General features: G+C 42.2%; 2 protein-coding genes across 3 annotated transcripts in view; both read left to right on the forward strand.

The window, feature by feature from the left end:
- The window catches only part of LOC106607810 (scavenger receptor class A member 5), a 47,557-nt gene extending 42,366 nt beyond the window's left edge, over positions 1-5,191 (forward strand). The window contains exon 9 of the mRNA XM_014205177.2: positions 3,291-5,191. Within this exon, the coding sequence (XP_014060652.1) occupies positions 3,291-3,424 (134 nt within the window). The 3' untranslated portion in view covers positions 3,425-5,191. The remainder of the gene's footprint in view (positions 1-3,290) is intronic.
- Positions 5,192-9,165: 3,974 nt separating this feature from the next.
- On the forward strand, positions 9,166-17,816 carry LOC106607811 (lymphokine-activated killer T-cell-originated protein kinase homolog). 2 transcript variants are annotated; one of them, XM_045720816.1, is made up of 7 exons: positions 9,166-9,285; positions 9,493-9,683; positions 9,874-10,183; positions 10,817-10,946; positions 16,903-17,081; positions 17,217-17,432; positions 17,592-17,816. In XM_045720816.1, the coding sequence occupies exons 2-7, from the start codon at positions 9,505-9,507 to the stop codon at positions 17,652-17,654; spliced, it is 1,077 nt and encodes a 358-aa protein (XP_045576772.1). In that variant the 5' UTR covers positions 9,166-9,285; positions 9,493-9,504; the 3' UTR covers positions 17,655-17,816. The 2 variants fall into 2 exon arrangements, with proteins under 2 accessions (XP_045576772.1, XP_045576773.1); XM_045720817.1 differs by having other exon boundaries at positions 17,217-17,816.
- The last annotated feature ends 12 nt before the right edge of the window (positions 17,817-17,828 follow it).

Here is a 17,828-nt window from a genome sequence, read left to right on the forward strand (position 1 = left end):
CCCAGAGAGGGGAGAGGTCAGGCTTGTCTTTTACATGTCCCTGGTGCTATGCAGAATATCAGAAAGGGAAGAGGACAGAATGGAACATTGTCTTCATATGTGAATGTGTCTTTACCTATTCTTAAACCATGTGAAGGGATGGCATGATTAATGGGAAACCAATTACTTGTCTCCACAATGTCTGTGCGCAAGTCACTCCCTCCTGTGGCATTGGGGGAAGGTGTATGGTAGTGTCTGGAACCATTGTATGTCCCCTCTGATGTTGCACTTATCTTGGGATAGTGTATGACCTAGAGGCTCACTCCCCTCAGTGAGCTTGTCCAGGAGTGGAGTCAAGAGGGGGTTTACTTGAGATGGGAGTATCTAGAGTTGTAAATTGATTTATGCCATTGGATAAGATGGTGTTTTTGTGCTATACCGTACCAGGAACAGGATTAGAACCTCGTCATAGGGACCAAACTGAACGATAATTTATAGTGAATGCTATCTGGCTAAGGGATACTCCTTTCTCAATTATAAAGTCCCTTTGTGAACTGTTTCTAACATCTGTGGTTCGTCATGTAGGTTGAGAGGGGTGTATCTTGGCTATAAAAGATCTTTGTACTTTTGTGTTGACACTTTTCAATGGTTCATTAGAGATAGCTCATCATTGAAAGTCAAAGTGATTTGGAAAGCTCTTATTATTAAAGATGTAGTTTAAGTATAACTCTGACTGGTGTGTGAAGTTTGTAACTCTCCTCATTTGGTAATGCAGAAATTAGCCACCACAGATGTTTCTACAAATTGATTGGAGTCCACCTGGGATAAATTCAATTGATTGGACATGATTTGGAAAGGCACACACCTGTCTATGTATGGTCCCACAGTTAACAGTGCATGTCAGAGCAAAAACCAAGCCATGAGGTCAACGGAATTGTCCGTAGAGCTCAGAGACAGGATTGTGTCAAGGCACACATCTGGGGAAGGGTACCAAAAAATGTCTGCAGCATTGAAGGTCCCCAAGAACACAGTGGCCTCCATCATTCTTAAATGGAAGAAGTTTGGAACCACCAAGACTCTTCCTAGAGATGGCCGCCCGGCCAAACTGAGCAATCAGGGGAGAAGGGCCTTGGTCAGGGAGGTGACCAAGAATCCAATGGTCATTCTGACAGAACTCCAGAGTTCCTCTGTGGAGATGGGAGAACCTTCCAGAAGGACTGCCATCTCTGCAGCACTCCACCAATCATGGTAGGGTGGCCAGACGGACGCCACTCCTCAGTAAAAGGCACATGACAGCCCACTTGGAGTTTGCCAAAGGGCACCTAAAGGACTATCAGACCATGAGAAACAAGATTCTCTGGTCTGATGAAACCAAGATTGAACTATTTGGCCTGAATGCCAAGTCTCACGTCTGGAGGAAACCTGGCAACATCCCTACGGTGAAGCATTGTGGTGGCAGCATAATGCTGTGGTGATGTTTTTCAGCGGAAGGAACTGGGAGACTAGTCAGGATTGAGGGAAAGATGAACGGAGCAAAGGACAGAGAGATCCTTGATGAAAAACTGCTCCAGAGGGCTCAGGACCTCAGACTGGGGTGAAGGTTCACCTTCCAACAGGACTTTGACCTCTCTGGAGAGACCTGAAAATAGCTGTGAAGCGATGCTCCCCATCCAACCTGACAGAGCTTGAGAGGATCTGCAGAGAAGAATGGGAGAAACTCCCCAAATACAGGTGTGTCAAGCTTGTATCATCATACCCAAGAAGACTCGTTGCTGTAATCGCTGCCAAAGGTGCTTCAACAAAGTACTGAGTAAAGGGTTTGAATACTTATGTAAATGTGATATTTCAGTTTTTTTATATTTATACATTAGCAAAATGTTTCCAAAATCTGTTTCTGCTTTGTCATTATGGGCTATTGTGTGCAGATTGATAAGGAAAAACACTATTTAATACATTTTAGAATAAGGCTGTAACGTAGCAAAATGTGGAAAAAGTCAAGGGGTCTGAATACTTTCCGAATGCACTGTATATTTAAGGTCCTATGTCTTTCTCAAACCTGCTTATTTGGCAAGTAGGTAAATTAGATTGGACACAGTGTATTTTACGTTAGTTATCTTTTGTTTGTTTTGAATCCAATCCTTCAATTACCCTCAACCCCTCCCATCTATCTCTGAAGACCATGCAGTTTTGTTTTCTATTTGCCGTATATTTTTAACTGTGCTGTTTCACAAATGTTCTGAAACCTATACATAACGATTGAAAGTGAATTTTTTTCTCAAACCCAATGATGAATTCAGTGTCCCACGTCTACCATTGTAAGTCACAACTCATTATCATGAACAATGGAGTTCCTAAGTTTGTGTTCATACGTTGGACATTCATTTTGCACATCATTCTTCAGACAGCAATTATTATTTAAGCCATCGAGAGATTTAGACTGGGTCTTGAAATTATTTTAATTTGGACCGAGAAACAGGCACTGGAGGGGGCTGTCTCGTATGTTTGTCGGCCTCTCAGTTCTGTCTTCAATGTAATTGATACCACAATAAACCCAATTTCAGACAGAGATTCCATGCCAGTGGTCCCCTCTGGTGGCTCTTGGCTACCCTGCCTGGTGCCTGTGGACAGGGGAGAGGAGAGAGGAGAGGCTTGCGCCAGTCTCCAGAGTCTCTGTGTTTGTGGAGCCATGACATGCTCTCATCCCTCTGCCAGATATCTGCCTCACATTAACGCTTCCAAGGGCTCTCAGAGGAGAGTGGTGTGATGAATAAGAGGATCCTGAGTATGACCAGACCAGACTCTGCTATCACACTCTCTTTCATTCAGATAAAGGCTGTGATTTAAGAAGAAAAACAATAGAATAGCAGAGCCTGATACTTGGCCGCCCCTATATTCCCTCCCTGTATATCCCTCCTTTATCATCTTAGCTGTAAACCATACTTTTCTGTAAGTCCTGAATACTGGAGTCGATCTGGAAGTTTTTTTTATTAATAACAGTGGGAGGCTGAGAGGACATATGTGCACTGCTAGGTTAATCTTGACTAAAGAATTTCTGTCCTCTCCATTTCTCTCGCTCTCTCTCTCTCTCACACTTTCTTTCTTTCTTTCTTTCTTTCTTTCTTTCTTTCTTTCTTTCTTTCTTTCTTTCTTTCTTTCTTTCTTTCTTTCTTTCTCTCTCTCACTTTCTTTCTTTCTCTCTCTCACTTTCTTTCTTTCCTTCTTTCTGTGTCTCTCTCTCCCTCTCCCTCTCTCTCTCTCTCTCTCTCTCTCTCTCTCTCTCTCTCTCTCTCTCTCTATCTCTATCTCTACAGGTACTGGGCTCATCTGGATGGATGATGTGGCCTGCGTTGGGAACGAGGACACCATTCACCAGTGCAAGTTCTCAGGCTGGGGTAAGACAAACTGTGGGCACGTGGAGGATGCGGGGGTGACATGCAACACCTAACACCCACCACTTGAACCCCCACCGAGTTCAGTTACAAACTGCTGAGATTAGTTGCAGTTGACAGGCAGCGTGAGGTAGAGCAGAGGAGCTGTATCCTGCTGTCCTACACCCACCCACCGCTGTGGGCAACTGATTTGACAGTTATGTGCAAACATGCTTTGATTTCAGACCCCTTAGGGCCTCTTGGATGGCTATTGTTCATGTAAAGTAGGTTTATCAATAGCAGATACTTCTTAGCTGAACTAGATTCAGTGCCAAAAATGGACCAACTTAAAAAATGGTCAGTCACAAATGTTTGTCAAATTTTTGATAGATAAAGCGATTACAAAGAAAAGAAAGGGGAAGAGATGCCATTTTAAATGGATGTATGACTTGGCCCTAGTATGATTTATTGGTTTGTGTCTGACAATTTTACTATTTCTGCCTGTAGAGCCAAGCATTGTTTTTATCATCATGAATGAGAGTCTCTCTCTCTCTCTCGTTTTTGCTTCTCCCTCCAACAGTTTTTTATTGTTAGAGCGCAGCCAAAAATGTCACCCTCTTCATCGATAATTGCATGGGCGGTTTGAAGATTGACGCTTGGTTTATGTATGGAAACCATGACTCTAACGATAAGTAAGACAAATTACAGCCTAAGAGGGCAAGTTACAGTTTGGGGAAAATAAAGTGAAATGGTAAAACATGCACAATGAATTGAGGTTTCTCACAGGAAATGAAACAGGGAAATATGTATTATTGTGTGAAATAAACAAAACCAAGCCCTGATGTAAGATACTTTCACATGTAAATCACGTGTTGACATGATATGATGGCTGTAAGAAAAATATTTCTGTAGATGATCCCTTGCCAAATATTGATTTGGGATAAACAATGAAATGTGCTGAGGTCCTGAGGACTAGGTTTGATCCACTCTCAGACTCTCAGAATCTGGACTACCTCAGTATTTCATCTGGAGCAGTGGAACAGCTCCCCTCAGAAATGATCCTCACTTTTATCAACTTAGGTTCACGCGCAGACAAGCGCCATAGAGGTGTTGCAATGCACTCATTTTCTAAGCCAACAGCCAAGGAGACTACCTTACAATCTCTATATATTTTCACTCAGACTGATCATGCTTCCCTCTTGGGAAAGGTCCTTCAACAGAAAAGAAAGGAGAACAATTTAAAATATTTTCATACAAAACATCTATTCTGGTTTTGTAGAGATATATATTCCTACAGTACGTGATCATCTCTATTATAATCCTGTCTCAAATATTCAACCAGGGTGCAGTTAGTCTGTGAACATAGCAGAGGTTATTATTGCATGGATCTTCAACTGTGCTGGAAATGAATCACTGTCATGCAATGCTTTTTCGCATACATTTAAGGGAGCAGACTGCACACATTTGCTTTGTATAATAGGGACCACAAACCCAGGTTCCCACTTTAGGAACATACTATCAAATGCCAGGATAGTATGATTGGTATGTGAAGTCGAGATTGGTTGATTTGTTATACTATGGTTATACTTGGTTGTACTGTGGCCCTAATCACCACTTTTATTGGACAAAGGGACTGCTGAGGAATGTAAATGTCTGCTTATCGATTGTTCTGGTCATAACACCCAGACAACAATACCTGAAGTAGTATGAAATAGATAAATAAATACAGTGAATATGTGACAAGAATATTTCATATGTCCATTAGACAATACTTTTTACTAGATTTTTCCGATTTTTAAATTGTTCATGTACCATGGAAATAATAAAATATACATTTGTTTATACATGTGGACTTGATTATTTTCTGATGAAGATGAAAATGGTTGAGGCAGTTCAGTAGAAAGCTAAGTAATCCTAGCCCATACCCTAGATACAGTACATCAAGAGAACAGGTGAGGAGAGATAGAGGAAGTTGGGTATGTCATCTCTGGTTTGACAAATGAGAAGCAATTACCTTAAAAGTGGTTCCACATGAAGGACGAAAATAGAAATGATTGCTGGAGAATCACCTGATCACCTCAGCATATGGTGAGCCCAGGGAGAACAAAGACCCTGAATTACGGCTGAGGGAAAGATGCTTGAATCAATGTTTGAACTTTTATTGGAGGAAACATTTCTTTGGAAGGTAATAGAACATATTTCATTTTGGTTTGTGAAATGTTTGGGTTAATCTGTTTCATACACTCCCATTGTGAAAAGTCCTTAGCATCTGGAACGGTCTCAAATTATTTTCTACCCTCAGTTTTATGTCAAACGCAGACAAACAACAAGTATTTTATTTGAGGACAATTTTTTTGAAGCAATAATTCAGGGGAAGTCACAGATGGACACAGGAAACGTTGGACTCCATTATCCTCTATAGTTCCGAGAGGACCTCTCTCTGGCATTAACATCCATGACTGTCACATTGAGTCAGCTCTGTAAGAGGGGTTTGAAATAACAGTGCAACCATGTATAGAGATTTTGTGCAAGGGGTAGTGGGCTCAATAACTATACCTCTTCAGTCCATTTATAGAAAGAAACTACATTGTTCAGAGCAGTTTAGCACGAGCACGTCACAGAACTCAGCGGGAGAAAGAGCAGTTCCAGTAATCAGCACTGCTAGAAGTGTAAGCTACCCCAGAGCCCTCCTGAACTCCCCCATGTGCCCATGTGTATTCTGGACAGGATAGGTTCTATAAGAAAGAGTCCTCCCTTGAGATTCGACAAAGGCTGTTTGCTATTGTAAACTAGAGAGAGTTATCGGTGGCTGTTGGCCTGGATTTCCTGAACAATCTTCCGTCTCCTGTGTCTGGGAGGATGAATGATTGAATGTTCAGATGAAGATGCTGCTGAGAGCTGTGTTGGAACACACATTCTGTCAACATGTCCATATAGCTACAGAATTGATGAATATACAGTACCAGTCAAAAGTTTGGACACCTACTCATTCAAGGGTTTTACTTTATTTTTTACTATTTTCTACATTGTAGAACGATAGTGAAGACATCAAACTATGAAATAACACATATGGAATCATGTGGTAAGCCAAAAATATTTTAGATTCTTCAAAGTAGCCACCCTTTGCCTTGATGACAGCTTTGCACACTCTTGGCATTCTCTCAACCAGCTTCACGAGGAATGCTTTTCCAAGTCTTGAAGGAGTTCCCACATATGTTGAGCACTTGTTTGCTGCTTTTCCTTCACTCTGTGGTCCAACTCGTCCCAAACCATCTCAATTGGGTTGAGGTCGGGTGTTTTGGAGGTTCAGGTCATCTGATGCAGCACTCCTTCTTGGTCAAATAGACCTTACACAGCCTAGAGGTGTGTTGGGTCATTGTCCTGTTGAAAAACAAATGATAGTACCACTAAGCGCAAACCAGATAGATGGCGTATCACTGCAGAATGCCGTTGTAGCCATGCTGGTTAAGTGTGCCTTGAAATCTAAATAAATCACTAACAGTGTCACCAGCAAACCACCATCACACCTCCTCCTCCATGCTTCATGGTGGGAATCACACATGCAGAGATTATCCATTCACCTACTCTGTGTCTCACAAAGACACAGCGGTTAGAACCAAAAATCTCAAATTTGGACTCATCAGACCAAAGGACAGATTTCCACCGGTCTAATGTCCATTGCTCGTGTTTCTTGGTCAAAGCAAGTCTCTTCTTGTTATTGGTGTCCTTTAGTAGTGGTTTCTTTGCAGCAATCCGACCATGAAGGCCTGATCCAAGCAGTCTCCTTTGAACAGTTGATGTTGTGATGTGTCTGTTACTTGAACTGCAATTTCTGAGGCTGTTAACTCTAATGAACTTATCCTCTGCAGCAGAGGTAACTCTGGGTCTGCCTTTCCTGTGGCGGTCCTCATAAGAGCCAGTTTCATTATAGTGCCTGATGATTTTTGCGACTGCACTTGAAGAAACTTTCAAAGTTCTTGAAATGTTCTGTAGTGACTGACCTTCATGTCTTAAAGTAATGATGGACTGTCGTTTCTCTTTGCTTATTTGAGCAGTTCTTGCCATAATATGGACTTGGTCTTTTACCATAAAGGGCTATCTTCTGTATACCACCCCTACCTTGTCACAACACAACTGATTGGCTCAAATGCATTAAGAAGGAAAGAAATTCCACAAATGTACTTTTGACAAGGCACACCTGTTAATTGAAATGCATTCCAGGTGACTAGCTCATGAAGCTGGTTGAGAGAATGCCAAGAATGTGCAAGCTGTCATCAAGGCAAATGGTGGCTATTTTGAAGAATCTCAAATATATTTGGATTTGTTTAACACTTTTTTGGTTACTACATGATTCCATGTGTTATTTCATAGTTTTGATGTCTTCACTATTATTCTACAATGTAGAAAATAGTACAAATAATGAAAAACCCTTGAATGAGTAGGTGTGTCCAAACCTTTGACTGGTACTGTATGTACACTGGATATGATCCAAAATACTGTAAAGCTAAACAATAAGCCATACATGGTCAAAATGCAGTTGATTATTCAAGTAAAACAATGGACAAATAAATCATGTCTACAGAACAATGTTTGACATTGAAAACATGCATAAAATTATTAAATTGTGGATTTCCCCAAGTCTACCTAATTTGAGCAGAGCTGGGGACAGCTCCTTCTCCCCAACCAGAGCCCATGCTGAGGTTTGACCAAGGAACACACTCTACTTTTCTATAAAACCAACCACAACATGTAGCAAGCACAGAAAAATTTGCTAATTTCCCTCTGAGGTTTATTTGAACATTTGTTTTCTAACCAAGGTACTGTGTTCTTCATTTTACACTATGTTTCTGCTATATCAGGTTGAAGGAAAGAGAGGAAACTACATGTAGCCTGGCGGGTAGGAGAGTTGTGCCAGTAACAGAAAGGTTGCTGGATCGAATCCCTGAGCTGACAAGGTAAACATCTGTTGCTCGGAGAAAGGCAGTGAACCCACTGTTCCCTGGATGCTGATGACGTAGATGTTGATTAAGGCACCACTCTGAAATGTAGAAGACATTTAGAAGTGTCTTGTAGAAGTGAAATGTAGAAGACATTTCAGTTAAATGCATTCAGTTGTACAATTTATTAGGTATGTCCCAATTGATATCTGTTTTTACCAAGGATTAAACATCATGCGGTACCACCTGGAAGTGCAATATGGCTTGGGCATGGTCTGCCCATCGCTATGTGGAGAAATGTGGCGAGACACAATCAATGGGCCCCAACTGTGCTTGGGATGATTTTAGACACACATGCAGGCTGCAGCAGACATCTGCTCAAATGTGGCTGGATAAATAACAAATGAAACACGGAATTTGTTCCTGGATCTGCAGAATATCTGAAATTATGGATATCTGTAAACTACTGGAATCCAGGATTCAGCCCCAAAGATAAAAATGTAAGAAAAAGGACGTTTCATTGTAGCGCTTGATGGTTTTTGCGACTGCACTTGAAGAAACTTTCAAAGTTCTTGAAATGTTCCGTAGTGAAGATGTTCTTAATGTTTTGTACACTCAGTATAGACGTGTCCACAGTCCACATACAACTTTCCTCTCTATTTAGCGCCTAAGTCTGCTCTCTGGTGGTGTAATCAACGTATTTTACTTTACAAATATTTTCTACAAGCATAAACAGAGTTTTAATCAAACCAGAAACACCATTAGCTACATCAGTACTTAATATTATACACCAAACAATGTGTTTATGCCCCTGAACTGTATTTCAGATAGTTTGGAGGCTACATATTTTAGAAACGCTTTTTTTCAGTAATTTTGACAGATTGCAGTTTGTCCTTCTAAGGCGCCTGTATTTGACGTACGAAAACATTTTGGATTTTTAAAAGTTGGGCGCCTTTTCTACTGCTTCTTTTGTGATCAAGACATACAAGACATAAATATTGGTAAGAATAATCACTGAATCTGTTCATAAACCTTTATCACATTATGCTGAAACGTTAGTTACGTGAAATTATAATAATCGCACTTGAATAAATTAGGTCGTTGATCGCTAACTTTGGGTCCTTGCGATAGATCACTGACTGTTATTGAAGTTAGCTGCCAGCTTTGCAAGCATTGAGGTACTTTGATTCTGTCTTATGTGTTCACAGATCGATTAAAGAATGGACTCTTCTATTGCCAGTGACGTGAATGCATTTAAGACGCCCTGCAAACCAGACAAGATTAAAAGCCCGCTCTCTGATGGGGCACCCAGTCCTAGAACCCCCATAACCATCCCTGCCTCCCCTTTCATGAAGAAACTGGGATGTGGAACTGGGGTGAATGTTTATCTCATGAACAGGTTTGTTTTGTGGGATAACCTTTATGTAATTTATCCTTAATCCCAGCCAACTATAGACATATTTCCATATGTTAAATACACATCATTAGTATATCTTTCCTATACATCTCTTTACAGTATATTCTGTCATTTAGCTTCTCAATATTACCTATGGTGTTGGTATGTCATGTTCCTATGTGCTCTTTTGCAGACTTGGTACATTTAACCAGTCTCCATGGGCTGTCAAAAAGATCAACAGCAAATGTGCCTTAAAACAGGTGGGTGTATACCAGAGAAGACTCAGTGACGAGGCAAAGATCCTGAAAGACCTGCACCACCCAAACATTGTTGGATTCCGTGCCTTCACCACTGCCAAGGATGGCTCCAAGTGCCTGGCCATGGAGTATGGTGGGGAGCAGTCCCTGAACGATCTGATCGAGAGGAGGAGAGAGGAGGGCCTGAAGGCTTTTCCAGCCGCCACCATTGACAAAGTGGCCTTACATGTGGCGCGTGGCCTACAGGTAACATCCTACTCATCTTTTGAATCCAGTTTTCACCTGGTATTGATCTGGATTGGGTTACAGGGGGAGGAATGGAGATATTGCTTGTAACATAAAGCTGTAATACCAGGAGTACTGTAGTGTAGACTGGATGTGATCATCCAGCTCATCGATATGGATTGGCTCTATTCTCATGCTTTGGGGCAGAGAGGTCATGTAAGCAAATGTAATTCAAGATTGCAGTTATACATTTCCCCTACTCAATCATCTGACGTGAATAATACGTGGTGATGAAGGGTATTTGAGTTTCTCCTCCATTAGTGTCATTACATCAACCATTTCAGGTTTAGGATTTCAAATGTTCTGTAATCCCCTGAGGGGGTGTTGCTTTATGCAGCAGTTTTTAAACAGCATCATTGCTGAGTGTAGGAATATTTGATTCATGGCCTAGCTATGACCAAATAAACTGAAAAAACACCATGAAACGCCCCTCTTAAATGGAAATGATTTTCCTGTTTTCTCTTTCACTGTCATTTACCAGATGCTTCATGTTATTAAATGTTTTAATGTGAATCAAACGCATATGACTGTGTACAATTGGTATAAAAAATATATTAAGGAAACGCTTGAAATGTATATTTGTTTCACCTTCAGTACCTTCACAACGCGAAGAAGCTACTACATGGCGACATGAAGTCTTGCAATGTTGTCATCAAGGGAAACTTTGAGACTGTCAAAATCTGTGATGTGGGAGTCTCCTTGCAGTTGGATGAGAATATGAAAGGTAGATATCACCATCTGAGCTCAATACAATAAAATAGGCAGAACTTGGTATTTTGGTCTCTTTTCTCCATCTGTTGCTGCTGTTAGACAACCTGTCTTTGTCTCTGTTTAGAAAGTGTGAACCTGAGAAATTAGCTGGATATAAACACTGATTAGGACCTGAACAAAATGCATTCCTAGCCCTCTTTAGTTTAGATCTTGGGGTGTAATGCCAAACATCTGTTGTTCTTGCGACATAGCTGTTGATGATTTTCACAGTGTTGCGCGCACTCATGCCATGAGCCTAATGGAACACATGTCCAGTGTTTACATCATGCTCATGCTTTCTCGGAAACACAGCGTTTCAATTCATAGTAGGGATGCTGTAGGGAAGGGTATAGAGTAACAAACAATGTGCAGGTGGTTTGCTATGTAAACAATCTATTTTATTCATCAAATTGTATTTGTCACATGCACCGAATACAACCTTACCGTGAAAAGTTTACTTACAAGCCCTTAACCAACAATGCAGTTCAAGAAATAGTTAAGAAAATATTTACTAAATAAACAAAAGTTTAAAAAAATTCTATAAAAAGTAAAACAATAACAATAACGAGACTATATACAGGGGGTACCTGTACAGAGTCAATGTGCAGGGGTACCCGTTAGTCGAGGTCATTAGTACATGTGCAGTAGGTAGGGGTAAAGTGACTATGCATAGATAATAAACAGTGAGTAGCAGCAGTGTTAAAAGAAAGGGGAGGGGGTGTCAATGTAAATAGTCCGGGTGGCCATTTTATTAATTGTTCAGCAGTCTTATGGCTTGGGGTTAGAAGCTGTTAAGGAGCCTTTTGGACCTAGACTTGGCGCTCCGGTACTGCTTGCCGTGCGGTAGCAGAGAGAACAGTCTGACTTGGCTGACTTGAGTCTGAACATTTTTTGGGCCTTCCTCTGACACCGCCTGGTATATACAGTGCATTCGGAGAGTATTCAGACTCCTTGACTTTTTCCACATTTTGTTACGTTACAGCCTTATTCTAAAATTGATTACTTAACTTTTCTTCCTCATCAATCGACATACAATACACCATAATGACAACCATAAAACAGTTTTTTAGAAATGTTTGCAAATGTATTAAACATAAAAAACTGAAATGCCTTATTTACATAAGTAGTCAGACCCTTTGCTATGAGACTCGAAATTGAGCTCAGGTGCATCCTGTTTCCATTGATCATCCTTGAGATCTTTCTACAACTTGATTGGAGTCTACCTTGGGTAAATTCAAATGATTGGACATAATTTGGAAAGGCACACACCTATATAAGGTCCCACAGTTGACAGTGCATGTCAGAGCAAAACCCAAGTCATGAGGTCGAAGGAATTGTCTGTAGAGCTCCGAGACAGGATTGTGTCGAGGCACACATCTGGGGAAGAGTACCAAAACGTTTCTGCAGCATTGAAGGTCCCCAGGAACACAGTGGCCTCATCATTCTTAAATGGAAGAAGTTTGGAACCACCAAGACTCTTCCTAGAGCTGGCCGCTCAGCCAAACTGAGCAATCAAGGGAGAAGGGCCTTGGTCAGGGAGGTGACAGAGAACCCGATGGTCACTCTGAAAGAGCTCCAGAATTCCTCGGTGGAGATGGGAGAACCTCCCAGAAGGACAACCATCTCTGCAGCACTCCACCAATCAGGCCTTTATGGTAGAGTGGCCAGATGGAAACTACTCCTCAGTAAAAGGCACATGACAGCCCACTTAGAGTTTGCCAAAAGGCACCTAAAGACTGACCATGAGAAACAAGATTCTCTGGTCTGATGAAACCACAATTGAACTCTGGCCTGAATACCAAGTCTCACGTCTGGAGGAAACCTGGCAACAGCCCTACTTTGAAGCATGGTGGTGGTTGCAGCATGCTGTGGGGATGTTTTTCAGCTGCAGGATCAAGGGAAAGATGAAAGGAGCAAAGTACAGAGAGATCCTTGATGAAACCTGCTCCAGAGCGCTCAGGACCTCCGACTGGGGCGAAGGTTCACCTTCCAACAGGACAACGATCCTAAGCACACAGCAAAGACAACGCCGGAGTGGCTTCGGGACAAGTCTCTGAATGTCCTTGAGTTGCCCAGCCAGGGCCCGGACTTGAACCCGATCAAACATCTCTGGACAGACATGAAAATAGCTGTGCAACGATGCTCCCCATCCAACCTGGCAGAGCTTGAGAGGATCTGCGGAGAAGAATGGGAGAAACTCCACAAATACTGGTGTGCCAAGCTTGTAGCATTATACCCAAGAAGACTCAAGGCTATAATCACTGCCAAAGGTGCTTCAACAAAGTAATGAGTAAAGGGTCTGAATACTTATGTAAATGTAATACATTTTTTTTTTATACATTTGCAAAGATTTCTAAAATCCTGTTTTTGCTTTGTCATTATGGGGTATTGTGTGTAGATTGATGAGGGGGGAAAAAAACATGTAATCTATTTTATAATAAGGAAAGGGGGATACCTAGTCAGTTGTACAACTGAATGCCTTCAACTGAAATGTCTTCTGCATTTAACCAAACCGCTCTGAATCAGAGGCTATAATGTAACAAAATGTGGAAAAAGTCAAGAGTTCTGAATACTTTCCGAATCCGCTGTAGGTTCTGGATGGCAGGAAGCTTGGCCCCAGTGATGTACTGGGTCGTACGCACTACCCTCTGTAGTGCCTTAGTCGGATGCCGAGCAGTTGCCGTAATAGGCGGTGATGGAACAGGTCAGGATGCTCTCGATGGTGCAGAGGTAGAACTTTGTGAGAATCTGGGGACCCATGCCAAATCTTTTCAGTCTCCTGTGGGGGAAAAGGTGTTGTCATGCTCTCTTCACGACTGTCTTGGTGTGTTCGTTTGTTGGTGATGTTGACACCAAGGAATGGGGGCGTGTTCGTCCCGCATTTTCCTGTAATCCACAATCAGCTCCTTTGTCTTGCTCACGTTGAGGGAGAGGTTGTTGTCCTGGCACCACAATGCCAGGTCTCTGACCTCCTCCCCATAGGCAGTCTCATATTTGTCTGTGATCAGGCCTACTACCATTGTCTTCAGCAAAATTAATGATGGTGTTGGAGTCGTGCTTGGCCACACAGTCGTGGGTGAACAGGGAGTACAGGAGAGGACTAAGCACGCACCCCTGAGGGGCCCCCATGTTGAGGATCAGCGTAGCAGATGTGGGCGGCCCGTCAGGAAGTCCAAGATCCAGTTGCAGAGGGAGGTGTTTAGTCCCAGGGTCCTTAGCTTAGTGATGAGCTTTGTGGGCACCATGGTGTTGAACACTGAGCTGTAGTCCATGAACAGCATTCTCACATAAGTGTTCCTCTTGTCCATGAGGTTGAACCTCTCAAAGAAAAAGGCAGGACAATACAAGTCTATATATTCTTGTATTTCAGAAATAGGCTGTAGGCCTATACATATGTCAAGACACAATAGTGAATCATTTGAACTGTCAAGTGAAATGCAATAAGAGTTTTGTTAACCTCAAACCAAATGCAGAAAAGCTTTGTTTGCATATTGATACTTGTATTTAGAGTAAAATTGCTAATAGTTTCGATCCTATCATGGTAACTTTAATGCTTTTTTTTTGGTAAATATTTTGAGCAATGTGTGTGTGATTAATTATAGTTATAAACATTAACATGGGCAGGAACAAAAAGGGTTTAAAAAAAGTTTACAATACCTCAATGTATTATATAATTGGGCTTTTAAGCACATCAATTCCTCATCTGGAGAGCACCTCCTCCCAGCTGCCCACTACATTGAGGCTAGGAAACACTGTCCACGATAAATCCACTATAATTGAGAATTTCAATAAGCATTTTTTCTACGGCTGGCCATGCTTTCCACCTGGCTACCCCTACCCCGGTCAACAGCCCTGCACCCCCCATAGCAACTCGCCCAAGCCTCCCCCATTTCTCCTTCATCCAAATCCAGATAGCTGATGTTTTGAAAGAGCGGCAAAATCTGGACCCCTACAAATCAGCTGGGCTAGACAATCTGGACCCTCTCTTTCTAAAATGATCTGCTGAAATTGTTGCAACCCCTATTACTAGCCTGTTCAACCTCTCTTTCGTATCGTCTGAGATTCCCAAAGATTGGAAAGCTGCCGCGGTCATCCCCCTCTTCAAAGGGGGAGACACTCTAGACCCAAACTGCTACAGACCTATATCTATCCTACCCTGCTTTTCTAAGGTCTTCGAAAGCCAAGTTAACAAACAGATTACCGACCATTTCGAATCCCACCGTACCTTCTCCGCTATGCAGTCTGGTTTCAGAGCTGGTCATGGGTGCACCTCAGCCACGCTCAAGGTCCTAAACGATATCATAACTGCCATCGATAAGAGACATTAATGTGCAGCCGTATTCATCGACCTGGCCAAGGCTTTTGACTCTGTCAATCACTACATTCTTATCGGCAGACTCAACAGCCTTGGTTTCTCAAATGATTGCCTCGCCTGGTTCACCAACTACTTCTCTGATAGAGTTTAGTGTGTCAAATCGGAGGGCCTGTTGTCCGGACCTCTGGCAGTCTCTATGGGGGTGCCACAGGGTTCAATTCTCGGGCCGACTCTTCTCTGTATACATCAATGATGTCGCTCTTGCTGCTGGTGATTCTCTGATCTACCTCTACGCAGACGACACCATTCTGTATACCTCTGGCCCTTCTTTGGACACTGTGTTAACTAACCTCCAGACGAGCTTCAATGCCATACAACTCTCCTTCCGTGGCCTCCAACTACTCTTAAATGCAAGTAAAACTAAATGCATGCTCTTCAACCGATCGTTGCCCGCACGTCCAGCATCACTACTCTGGACGGTTCTGACTTAGAATATGTGGATAACTACAAATACCTTGGTGTCTGGTTAGACTGTAAACTCTCCTTCCAGACTCACATTAAGCATCTCCAATCCAAAATTAAATCTAGAATCGGCTTCCTATTTCACAACAAAGCATCCTTCACTCATGCTGCCAAACATACCCTCGTAAAACTGACCATCCTACCGATCCTCGACTTCGGCGATGTCATTTACAAAATAGCCTCCAACACTCTACTCTGCAAATTGGATGCAGTCTATCACAGTGCCATCCGTTTTGTCACCAAAGCCCCATAAACTACCCACCACTGCGACCTGTACGCTCTCGTTGGCTGGCCCTCGCTTCATACTCGTCGCCACACCCACTGGCTCCATGTCATCTACAAGTCTTTGCTAGGTAAAGCCCTGTCTTATCTCAGCTCACTGGTCACCATAGCAGCACCCACCCGTAGCACGCGCTCCAGCAGGTATATCTCACTGGTCACCCCCAAAGCCAATTCCTCTTTGGCCGCCTTTCCTTCTAGTTCTCTGCTGCCAATGACTGGAACGAACTGCAAAAATCACTGAAGCTGGAGACTCATATCTCCCTCAGTAGCTTTAAGCACCAGCTGTCAGATCACTGCACCTGTACATAGCCCATCTAACTACCTCATCCCCATACTGTATTTATTTACCTTGCTCCTTTGCACCTCAGTATCTCTACTTGTACATTCATCTTCTGCACATCTACCATTCCAGCGTTTTAATTGCTATATTGTAATTACTTCACCACCATGGCCTATTTATTGCCTTACCTCCCTTATCCTACCTCATTTGTATATAGACTTTTTCTACTGTATGTTTGTCTATTCCATGTGTAACTGTGTTGTTGTATGTGTCGAACTGCTTCGCTTTATCTTGGCCAGGTCGCAGTTGTAAATGAGAACTTGTTCAACTGGCCTACCTGGTTAAATAAAGGTGAAATAAATAATACATTTAAATAAATATTTTCTTAGTGTTTCTTACATATGTTCCCAACTTTCAGATCTTTAAATTCTACTTTTGGATTTTCTGAGAACCACCAATACTCAAATATACCCATGCTTTAATCACTGTATGACATGTTTAAACCCCTTCCTGTTTCTGCTCCTCTCTCAGTGAGTAACCCCAAAGCAGAGTATGTTGGCACTGAGCCCTGGATGCCCAAGGAAGCTCTGGAGGGAGGAGTGATCACAGACAAGGCAGACATCTTTGCCTACGGACTGACCCTGTGGGAGATGATGACTCTGGCCATGCCTCACCTGGAGATTTTGGACAGTGAGGAGGAGGAGGAGGGGGTAAGGAGAGTTCTATATGTCTAGAGCTCATTTAAAAGGCAATTTCACTTGTTTTGGATTTATGTAAGACTTCTGTCCCATACAAGAATTAGCTCAATAATGGTTTTAAATAATTGTGCAAACATTATATTCTCAGATGATTCAATGGAGGACGACTTTGATGAGGATGCCTACTATGAGAAGTTGGGCACCCGGCCAGTGCTGGACTCTAACAGTCTTGGGGGAGCCTACCAGAGAATGGTGGAGCTTTTCTGGCTCTGCACGGAGGAGAATCCACAGAAACGCCCCTCAGCTACCCAAATAGTTCAGGTTCTGGAGTCCAACATGCAGACGGACAACAAAAATAGCGAGGTAATTGTCATAGACTGACCAGTCATCAAGCCATACTGTAATGACTAGACCAGTGTCTGGAAACCTTGACCTTTGTTGTATTATTCTGTCCTGTACTCTTCTCTAGGCCTGTACTCCTTTGTCAGGTGAAACTTGTAAATAAAATGATTTGTATTTCAGTATGCTGCTATGAAAACAGAAGGAATTCAAAGAAGCAGGTTCTCTTCCGGTTATTTAAACTAGAGTTGACTGATACTTGAGCATTTTAGTAGCGTCCTGTGGGCATACATGGTTTGTGCTGCATAATCTGAAATGGAATGTGTAGTGTAGATTCATTCTATGCTGGAACATTAAGGCTGTAAAGTGTCATGAATGCCAATCATGTGATTAAACAAATTGCTCAGATGCTCTGCCATA

The sequence above is a fragment of the Salmo salar genome, chromosome ssa06 (assembly GCF_905237065.1).
Source record: "Salmo salar chromosome ssa06, Ssal_v3.1, whole genome shotgun sequence".
NCBI classification, from domain to species: domain Eukaryota; kingdom Metazoa; phylum Chordata; class Actinopteri; order Salmoniformes; family Salmonidae; genus Salmo; species Salmo salar.